General features: G+C 32.6%; 1 protein-coding gene and 1 pseudogene across 8 annotated transcripts; one reads left to right on the forward strand and one right to left on the reverse strand.

The window, feature by feature from the left end:
• Window positions 1–404: 404 nt before the first annotated feature.
• Window positions 405–3,025, forward strand: LOC121206315 (sm-like protein LSM36B). 8 transcript variants are annotated; one of them, XM_041077194.1, is made up of 5 exons: window positions 405–644; window positions 1,224–1,283; window positions 1,659–1,819; window positions 2,543–2,656; window positions 2,740–3,025. In XM_041077194.1, exons 3-5 carry the CDS (start codon window positions 1,705–1,707, stop codon window positions 2,784–2,786), a joined length of 276 nt encoding a protein of 91 aa, XP_040933128.1. In that variant the 5' UTR covers window positions 405–644; window positions 1,224–1,283; window positions 1,659–1,704; the 3' UTR covers window positions 2,787–3,025. The 8 variants fall into 8 exon arrangements, with proteins under 8 accessions (XP_040933128.1, XP_040933129.1, XP_040933130.1 ...); XM_041077195.1 differs by having other exon boundaries at window positions 442–639; XM_041077200.1 differs by lacking the exon at window positions 405–644 and adding an exon at window positions 647–742.
• Window positions 3,026–3,568: 543 nt separating this feature from the next.
• On the reverse strand, window positions 3,569–10,640 carry LOC121206317 (mitochondrial proton/calcium exchanger protein-like; annotated as a pseudogene).
• Between the last annotated feature and the right edge of the window lie 722 nt (window positions 10,641–11,362).

Genomic DNA, 11,362 nt, shown 5'->3' on the forward strand with positions numbered 1-11,362 from the left:
TACCTTTTTATATTTATTTAAGATCATATCAGATGCAATATTTTAAATAATTATTAAAAAATTATTTATCTTTATAGGGTTTCATTTTTAATTTTTAAATTATTTAATAACTTGACAATAATGTCACATTAGAATAAGGTAGACATAAGGATAAAATGTACTTAGACTTACCTTTAGAGATTTTTATGAATCGGGTCGATGCACAAATCTAAAATATTTTTTAAGCTCAAATTTATTTTTGAGCCGGACGGCTCATCCAAAAAACTCATCTTACTATTAAAAAATATATATTTGTTGCTATTTTGTATTTTTTATAATTAAATTTTAATTAAAAATATTTTTTATTATTTAAATTAAATTCAGACCAGATCAACCGAAAATTCAAATGTTCTTGTTCAAGCCTAACCCAATTTAGGTTGGGCGGACTATCCCACCTAAACTAGTAATAATGTCAATCCTAAATCAACTAAGAATTAATCAGATTTTTCAAAAATGATTTGGGCTAAAATATGCCACGAAAATTATCTTTACAGGCTACACTGTCCATTTGAAAATCGGGATATTATTATTATGGGCTATTTTACTAATAAGGAATTTTCTTTGTGATTTGTCGTCAAATTGATCAAGAAACTCAAGGAGGTAAGGTAAGCTCTGTTTGCTATAAATTGTTCCCCTATTTAAGATTTTGACTAGCACTTTATTGTAGGGGATTTTCTTGTTTAAATTTGAATGAGATGGTTGGGTCAGTTTCATATGATCTTGTTCAGCTTTTGTTTAGGCTTTAGCGTTTTCAACTAATAACATCTTGAAACCTAACCTGTGTCTTTCGTCAATTTGTTATGAATTTTTGTGATGATGACCTGGACATTAATGGATATTCTTTTTAATAGAAAGCATAGGTTTTTAGGGTTGACCTTTTGACTGCATCTGGTTGAAAGGTGGTAGGTGTTTGCAGTTTCATAGCTAAATCCCATGTTATTATTACTTATATGGATTTTTCCTTTTGTTGATCTAGAAAAATATTTACCCATTAAGTTTTTGGTGGAAAATATTAGCTTTTATTTAGGAAATAAGGTGAGAATTTCGAGTTCTATGTTGCAGTATCAGGAATTTCGAGAATTATAAGGGATTAGGGCATTTTTAATCTAAGTTGTGAAATAACTACTTGTCTACAATTTATTGATACTTTCTTTTTAATAATAGAAAATTATTATTACTTCTAGGTTGGGAGAAAGCAGAGCTTAAAGGGTCTTTCGGTTTTTGTTTGTCGATCCAGTAGCTAGGTACGGAATACCTTACCTTTTCGTGTTTGTGTAGATTTCACAATAAATGTGTTATTAGTTATTACATATGAAGATGGCTTGCTGGGTTGAACTGTTAAGTTACACTTACTATATTGTCATTGATCGTGGCAAAAGAGAAAGCCTGTTAATAAGAATTTTGTTTGAAGAAGCGGCTCTAGCTGTTTCATTATGTTTGCTACCCTAGATTCATAAGCATGCTTGGTTTATATACATATATAGGTTAAAAATCTTGGCCCCTTTTGTGTGCTTTGTGGTTCATAGTTTCTTATTTACCATCACAGGATTATTAACTTCAAATATATTTCTGGCAAATTGATCGTTCTCAAAGTTTTGAACTGTCTTATATTTTTGCAGGGGTGTATTTCACTAAAGGTTTTGTCTTGGAATTACGATAAGGAAGATGAGTGGAGCTGGAGAAAAAGGGTCAACAACTACAAAAACACCTGCTGATTTCCTCAAATCAATCCGTGGGCGACCCGTTGTCGTCAAGCTGAATTCTGGTGTTGATTATAGAGGTTGGTCTCTTTGCATTTGTACTTTTGCTCTATTATTGTTTCCTCTATGCGTGGTTCTGTTCCATTTTGCTTTCCGAACTATTTACTTTTTGTATTTTGAGGATTGATTGTTATTTATTAACTTGCTAAATTAAGTGAATAATAGAGCACCTTCTTATTGTCTGGCATTAACAGTTAGTTTCAGTGGTTTTTGTCTGGTTTGATTTGCATAGTTTCTTTATTTTCATGCATTTATAGAATTTAGCGCAAACTCTCAGGAAAGAGAAAACGTAATTGTATTTTCTATGGTGACTGAAGTCTGTTTGTTAAGCAGCTTGTGAGGAGATTACTCACCTTTTGCATAATGTTGAATGAACATGTTGGAAGCTATTCAAAACTTATTGTGTTAACATGTTGTACTGTTATCGGATGTGATCAGTGATTCAGGATGTGTTGTCACCTTGCTGTTGTATTTTTGTTTCCAGTTAAGAGCAACGGAGAGAGTAATACTCAGAATGAATATAACAGGGAGACATTTATGTGTCATTATTATTATCAATATCATTTTCTCCAAGCTATTCAAGATACCTGTACAGCATTACGGTGATTGCCTGCATAATTTATGTTATGAAATTGCTTTATATAAACGGGTAGTAGTGGAAGTTAGAAGCTATGGGTCTATTAAGTGTTTTAGAAAACAGGAAAGCCGAGTTTTATGTCCTTAATGTTCCTCTCCTTTTGCAGGTATTCTAGCTTGCCTAGATGGATATATGAACATAGCTATGGAACAAACAGAAGAATATGTCAATGGCCAGTTAAAAAATAAATATGGCGATGCTTTTATTCGCGGAAATAACGGTACTTGTTATTCGATGTACTTATCAACTTTTATTTATATACTTATGCTGTCAATGATGGTGAATTTCATTTCATTTGTGCAGTACTTTATATCAGCACATCAAAGAGGACATTGGCAGATGGGGCTTAAGTTGTGTTGGCAACTGCAACAAAGAATCATTCTTATGATAAAATTGTTTGTAGAATCTTTAAGTATTTTAGATATTATAACTGAGAGCATTTTAGATCATCTTTAATCAAACTCATTGAAACTTCTGTTTCAAGCTTTGGAAGTAACAGATGCTTTCATTCTAAGCTATGGATTCGGATATGATGTGAATGTCAAATATGAATATATATGTCCAACATGAGTATGATTAATCTTTTTAAGTTTTTCTTTTAAGTATTTGGATGGTCTTTTAAAGTTAATAACTAAGTCCTGAAATTTTCAGACAGTACTTGAGCAAGGTAGACTCTATTTTAACTTACATCTTTATCATATTATGAATCATTTCTTTTCGATGCAATGCTAAGAACGAAAAAAACCGAAGTCTTTTAGAAAATTGAAGGTATCTGGTTCGAATTAGGTTGAATTATATATCATTCAAATTTGAATTATCCCAGTCCAAATATTAAAAAGAATTAGATTATATACTTTGAAATTATTTAAAATTATCCAATGAGATTTTGACCGTGTTGACAAATTTTAAGATTTTGAGCCTTTAAAATCGAGTTTCAAACACTATATCATCATGAGAATCTCACCATTTTATATAGAGTTATTTAGGTTTAAGTATAAAAACATTTAGATTTTTGATTTATTGTACTTCATGGTAAATTGATTATAGTTCTAAATAATTATACATTTAATTTAATTTATATTTATGATTATATCGATAATTATACTTGTAAACTCCTTATCTATACTATAGTAAAATATAATTAAAGTGGTATCATGGTGTTAACTAGACCATAATTGAGTCAAGAAATGACTAAAAAAACTGAGGTAGAATCACAATGATAACCGCAAAACAAATTTACAGGAATAATAATAAAATTAGAATTAGATAAAAGGCTAGAGAAAAGGGATTACAAACTTTTACATCCTCCCTCCCTGTCGTCGTCTACCAGACTGCCCAATTTGACAATGTCTTCCACCAAGATTTTGCCGTCTATCATGCCATTTCAACAAAAATAATCAAGTGGATAAAAATCAAAGGACAAGAATTTAAAAATGAATACATCTATGTCTTTATTTTTATATGGACAAACAAATGTTTTCAGCTGACCTTTACCTTCGGAAATATTGGCGATGAGTTCTTGGACACCCTCTTTGCCCAGTGTATCCTTTTAAGTATATAGCAGCCGCAGCCACCTCCTCAGCTGTGACTTTCCCATCGCGATCTCTTCAAAATCTCATATGCCAAAATATTGATGATGACGATAATAATCAAATTGTAAAGGATAATTAAACTGAAAGAATATCCCGTTGATTACAAATTATGATATTTCTAAAACAAAAATTACTTGCACCCTCTTGAGTTCTGAAGTTCATGAAATAGCACCAAGCTTTTTAGGTTATCTATGGGCCTTGTCATGGAGAAAACATCAATCTGCCACAATTTCATGTTGAATAGGAGACCCTTATCACTCCATATAGCCTAATTACCCAAACGTTTTCAACTTTAGAAACTTTATTTCAAGGTAACCTAGCCCTTCGGAATATTAACATGCAGGTAACAGTGTCAATGTGCCAATTGACATGAACACCAGTTACACCATCAAACTCCATTAATACTTTTCAAAAACAAACATAATATCGTGATAACAGAACATGATTTTGGACCTGTCAAGTAATCGCAAATTATCACCCATTTTTGCGTCTACATCATCAATTTCCTTGTCAAGACTTTGGAGCATAGCATCAACCTAGTGAGCAACAAAAATGGCAAGTACTTTGTGTTATATCATATGGCAAGGATGAGGGTAACTACAACAGAATTAAAGGTCCAATAAGTCTTACTTTTTCCATAAGCACTGAAGAAACTGCGTCACTTTCAGACACTTCACTGGAAGGATCAAATCCCTCGCGTGCAGCTCTATATGCTTTAATGACATCCTTTTCACCATCTGGGTGCTTTCTCTCTACCATGCTATTGTAAAATTCTATCTGCCAACATTGGCAAAATCCAACATCAGCAGGAACTAATATGGGACTGAAACAGAATAAGAAGTATCTATTTTAGCGATTTTCGAAGTTAAAAGCCGTGCAAGTAGAGACCAAATAATGTTTATAATAACCTGGTAATTTACAATTGAAAGGTCTGTACTAGTAAACATTTGAGTTTATAACATACCTCCTTATTGACAAGACCTAGGAACTCTTCACGCTCGCAGCTCACAGACTGCGTACTAGGAACAAAATGAAGTCAAATCTACATTGAAAGTGGCAATGCAAGGAAGAAGACAGCAGAAGAAAATCAACAAAATGACGGGAACTGAAGAAAGTTTGAAAATCAAGTCCTTACAGATGCTGAAGCTAAAACAGCCAATGCACGACTGATTTCACAAAAATGCTCTCGTTTTTCCAATGATCTTGCTCTAGCCTGTTCTTTAGCTTTGCCAGCTTTAGATTCCTTCATCCTTTCCAGCTCTTCTCTTTCTTTCTCCTCCACCTCCTATAAAAGGTACCAATTTAGAACCACCAAGGAATTCAAAGAAGCGCTCAAGTCCTGGAAAGCTGCCTTTGTGCTCGTTAGTGAAAACTAAGTTCAAAACCTCAAGACTCGAAGCCTCTACTTACAGGCATTAAGATTATGTCCAACTATTTCACAAAAAATAGGACAAACTAAGCCCCAAAGCAGGCCTCAATAGTATACAAACTACAGTAGATGAGACTATTCAAATGATAATAATATAAACAGAACATCTTCCTTTTTCAACCTTGATCAATTCTTCCTGCATCTTAAGGTACTCCAGCTTCCTTCTCCTTTCTGAAACAGGATCTTCAGATGGTAAAGCTGTTACAATAATGGTATTCACAACTTCATCCAGTAAAGAAGAAAGGGTCGCACGAACAGCATCTTCAGGGTTCAGCTTTCCTGATACAATATAGGCCCTGCAGAGTATCAAATCAAAATAATAGAAATTCAGATCTGATGAAAAAGAAAGGTAGGCATGTGCATTATGTGATGAACTTCGCAGAAGATCGGGTGGAAAAGGAAACATAAAACAGAACTTCAGATCACCTAGAAAGGATCAAAAGGGAAGATGGGACTCTGTGATTGAGAGACAGATCTATCCAATCCTGAAGCTGCACAAAGACGTTAACCATGTTAAAGAGTCACGTTAAAATCTACTTGATATTATAATTAAGTACAAGACCGATAATAGGAAAAGAAAGACTAACAATTAACAACTCCCTCTATGAGAATTTCAAAAGTAATTATAAACAATTCTTTAAAGAATAATTCCTTCCATAAAAATACAAGCCTATCCAATATAAGAGGAACTTGAAAAGGAATCAAGGAATTGTGCATCCAAGAACAGTAAATTAAGTAGAAAAAAATTTATTGTCCCACTAGAATTAAATCAATAAAACATAATGATTACAAAGATATGAAGCTACAAGATATAATATTTACCATACAGCATAAAACAAGATACAACAGTCTTAGCTTGGTTGAACATTGTTCATAACAGAAACATATGGCATAAAACAAGATATAACAGTCTTAAACATATGAAAAATCCAAAATCACTGTATGAGACCATAACATATCCCATCAGCAACTTATCATTTGCAGAGTCTCAAGCACTAAATTGGCAAAAGCAGAAGCAAATAAACACATTAAAAAACCTGTTGACGTATTTCTTCTACTGAGAGCACTCCAAGCATGCCTTGCTCCCTACACCCTTGACGAAGTTCAGCTTCTGATAGGGACTCCATGCCTTCTCCTGGAATCAGCTTTTCATCTTTCTTAATCCTTAAACATAAAGAATAGTTATAAGAAAATAATAATAACAACATTCATGGTGCCTTCATTAGAAAGTGAAGGAAAAGCTACATTAGAAAGAAAATCATATTTTAAGAATACCATACAAATTGCGGAATCTTCTATGTGAATAACCAACGAAAATCCCCTTGAATCATTGATCAATCTTTAAACAATTTTATATTGGGAATCATAATTTTCTTCTTCTAACCTAAGATGACACCACTAAATGAGAAAAGCTGACCATAAAAGAGTTTTATCATCTAGAAAAATAAAAGAGTCAACTATGCATATTTTTATCATCTGCTCTGTACAGAGCTCAGGGTGTGCAGCCTACTCCATGAAAGTCAACAAAATATATGGCAATATAAGTAACAAAGTTTCTTTGATCAAGCAGATAAACGAAAACAAAATGATGCTTCAGGACAGAACAACTGATTTAAGCACCATCACAGCATACAAATGTACCAGCTCAATTCTCCATATATGCAAAAGACTTTGCAGCACAATCCATGTGGCAGAACAACTGTTCTAAGTGCCATCATGGAATACACAAATTTACTGGCTCAATTCTCCATACATGCTAAAAACGTTGCAGCAAAATCCGTGTGTCAATAATGGCATTGTATAAGCTGGAAGGTTTTAGACAATTGCTCTCAGGCACCAAAAGCTTTAAAAAAGGGATGCCTATGGATTGCAAGTTTTAACTTTAACATTATGTATTTCAAATCTGTATGACCAAGTTCTGAACATGAAGACTACCTCAATCAAAAAGCCTAAAAAAATAAAGGAGAACTCATGCTGTATCAAGTCAAAAAAGCTCAGGCAAAATTAACCAGCTCAAGAAACTACAACCAAATACAAGTTCAAAGGAGCAGATCTTGGAAGAGTCCATTTACTCCTCTTGGATACATCCAACTCATTGACATTTTCTGCCAAAACAAGGTAGATTATTAATTTCAGATTGGATAAACAAGTTTGCCACTGGAGTCTCTTTCGAAGCATATAACGCAAATATGCGTCTGTTCCATAAGGGCTGATTCCCATATATTTGCACATATTTACCAATCGAGGCCTAGCAGAAGAAAATGGAAATGCAAACATGAAACAGAATCACACAATCTTGCTTAATTAATAATTTAATTTAAATTAATAGTCATTCAAATACAAAAACAACTAAAATGGAGACTAACCTGCTGATATTATCCAGAGTGAGATCATCATTAAACAGCTTGGCAAAGCCAATTATCTCCTCATTAGGTGCACCAGAACCCCTTCTGACCTGAAAAATACCAAGATATCAATTTTCAAAGTTAAGTAATGGGTAATGGAAATAACAGAAAATGGATACAAAAAATCGTGAGATAGGATCTTACTCTATTAAAAAATTCAACAAGATCTTCTGCAGTCCTCTTAATTTCTCCACTCCTTGAATTTTGAACCTCCTTTGCCATTTCTTCAACTGTATCTTGAAGGAACTTGGCATATTCAATTCTTGCATGGAGCTTCCTTTTCAGTGCTTCCTAATGTTCAGCAAGTGAGAAGAAATGCATTGAAGGAAAAAGAAGGGAAGGAGAGCAGTGGCATGCCACAGTGATATGCACAGTTTCTGCAGTAAACACAACAAAACTGTCCTCTAACAAACAGACATAAATATGAGTAAGTATAATCCAAACAAGCGCACATGTCAACAGTAAGCAAATGATGCTACCCAGCAATACAAGTAAAAGTAATTATGTCCTCGCACTCAGAGAAATCATGTGTATCCTATAAATTTAACTAAATATTTTCATAAACAAGGAAGAAAGATTCAATCTGGTTTGTACCAAAGGAAACTGGTGAATATAGAGAAAAATAGCTGTTATTATCCAACAAGAAAAGGAAACAAAATGGCATCAACAATTGAGATGCCTAGAGCACTCATTCAATAACACTGTTCCAAAATAAAAACCGTGTCTAATGTAGAACATAACAGAAATAGATAATGCCCTTAAATTGTCAAGATAGTGTTCTTTCCAAAAATATATATATTTTGTAGATTACTTTGTTATAAAATGCAAAAATTAAAAGATACAAGGCTACTTTAAAACATTCCTGATTCAGGTAGCAGGATCTATGCCCTTCAATGTATAACTCTCTGCTTCATGTTATCAACAATATCCCGATAAATATTATCACTTAATCCTTAATATTATAATCTCATCATGTTTTATATTATTGATTATTTTTCCCCTTTTTCTTTTTTTTCCTCTACTTCTTCGTAAGCAAGGTACTGAAGTATCTGTCTGTAAAAACTAAAATTCTAATCCATGCAAGAAGCTTAAATCAATGTGAACACAAATCTTTTAGAAATATCTTGTTCCCATTTTTTATTTCAATCAAGTAGATTTCCACCAGCAGTTCTTTATACTAAAAAGAAAATAGAAAATTGAATACATAATTTATTCACACAAATAATTGTAATAAATTAAGGTGGATGAAAACCTTTGTTGTTTGGAACAAACTAAACAACTAAAAGAGATAGCAGTGTAAATGTGACAAAAAAAATGTTGAATCATTCCCCAAATCAAGACTTCATGCAATTATAAAGAGCAAACCTAACTAAAATGTTTCCTGACTTTGCTAATAGAATAGTCTGAAAGAATGCCACTATACCTCTTTCATCTTGTCTTGAAATGTTGATGGCAACATGTTAGGGAAAAGTTTCAGGAAAAAAGGCAGAAGAAATTCCATGAATGGTACTATGATAAAAACTGAAAACGGAACCAGCCTAAAGATATCAGCACTAGTTCGAGTCAGCTGTTGCCTCTCCATTCTAGATAAAGCTTCTACCACCAACCAGCTTCAGCAGCAATCTTGAGCTGATCCTCATATCAGCCCAAAGTAGCTTAAAACCCAACCACTAATGTTGAAAAGTTGACCTAATTTCATGTTTCCAGCGAGCAATCTTCTTAGTCCAATCCTCCCTGTGAAAAGCAATAAAATATAAAACACTTAGCACATCATAAAGCAAGTCGAATCATGTTAACTGGTTCACTTAAAACCTTACAAAACTATTAAAGGATAAAATCTGACCTGCTCATAGAAGCTACAGCTCTTAAAGCAGGACCAATCCCAAGAATTGTGGCCCATACTCTTTGCAAAACGGATTTGGCACCCTTCTTAGAGTCTTGTAATCGTTTAGCTTTCGCTTTGGCTTTAGCAGTGCTCAAACCTTCAACAGCTTGATGACATTCTTCTGCAGATGCTTCATTTCTCTTTTTGGTAGACAATTCTCCATTTCTGTCATCATTAATAACCGGTTCCGATTGTTTAACAGTAGCCGTTGATGCAAGACGAACAGAAACGACATCAATGTGACACCCAACGGGGTATTCAATTGAAATCTTGCATTTCTAGGACCAAAAACTGAGATTCCTTTAGCTCCATAACTAAAGTATCCTAATCCTGAAAAATCCAGTTTTGCACCTAAATTTACATCCAGTTTCTTCACATCAAAACATTCGGATTGATGGAACATATTGAATCTATAATTACGTGATCCCAAATTATGAGTAAGATAGAACGTTCGGACATTCAAGTAGTCAAAAACAAATTTTCTCCTCCTTAAATTCGCTCTAGAAGCCATTATCAAGAGTTTTTCTAGTCAAGAATAGGAAGCATTCACAGTTCTAGTACAACCAAAACATTTCAAATAAATGAAAATTCAGCAAAAATTCTTAGAACCCAAACAATAAACCAGAAAAATGGGACCAAAAAAAAAAAACAAATATGCATAAAGAGAAATAACACAAAATACAAAAATAACCAATAAATTGCCGGATAAAAAAAAGAAAAGAAAATATTGATTACAGTTTATATGTCTGAGAAATATAAAATTTCCATCGATCAAAAAATAAAAATTTTTGAAGTTAAAGAATATTTTTAAAATAAATAAATAAAAGGCTGAGACTATAAAAGGTCGTTGTAGGCGCGAGAGACTTGGGTGGGTTTAAGCGGGGTTTGGGGAAACTTTCTCTAAACGAGGGTGTATTATTTGGCAACTTTTTAACCGTTGATATATTTTATCTTTACTTGGATGTTCTAACACGTGGCTGTTCAACAAGTGGCAGTTGTTGATTGTGTGTTAAGGGACTCTCGTTCGTACTATTTGGTAACTTTTTTTATTTTTAATTGTTTTATTTAAAAATTAAAATCAATTTGATCATACATATCCAAACTTGACAGAAAATTAATTTTACTTTAATTTTAAAGAGGTAAATCTTAAAATTACATATCAACTGTGATGAAATGTGTAATGCATACGTAAATTTTAATTTTGTGTAATTTTATATATAAAATTTTTATTTGATTTAATTTTAATAAACTATTAACATAATTATTGATATGCGACTATTTTAAGTTTACATATTAGATATATAAATAATTATATTTATCAAATATAAAATAAATTTATGCATTTATTTCTTTACATATATACAGTTAAATTAAAATTAAAGTTTCATATATATACATCACATTAAATTTCATATACTAAATTACACATCAAATTAAAGTTCAGTTGTAGTTTTAAAATTTATTCCTTATTTAATTGATAAAAATAGTTAAAAAAAAGATAATAAATTTTATTTCAAAAAATATAATAATAAAATTTAGAAGTTTAAAAAGTGAAAAGTCTAGGAGCCAGAGGCGAATTTACAGGGCGTTGGCATGGGCCCCGCCCCCCCTAAAA

This window comes from Gossypium hirsutum, chromosome A09 (genome assembly GCF_007990345.1).
Source record: "Gossypium hirsutum isolate 1008001.06 chromosome A09, Gossypium_hirsutum_v2.1, whole genome shotgun sequence".
In the NCBI taxonomy this organism is placed as follows: Eukaryota; Viridiplantae; Streptophyta; class Magnoliopsida; order Malvales; family Malvaceae; genus Gossypium; species Gossypium hirsutum.

Excerpts from the sequence above, each read along its gene's own strand:
- LOC121206315 (XM_041077194.1), top strand. The coding sequence starts at position 1,705 with ATGAGTGGAGCTGGAGAAAAAGGGTCAACAACTACAAAAACACCTGCT. Across the intron at positions 1,820-2,542 it reads TTCTGGTGTTGATTATAGAG|GTATTCTAGCTTGCCTAGAT; the intron begins GTTGGTCTCTTT and ends CTCCTTTTGCAG. Across the intron at positions 2,657-2,739 it reads TTTTATTCGCGGAAATAACG|TACTTTATATCAGCACATCA; the intron begins GTACTTGTTATT and ends TCATTTGTGCAG.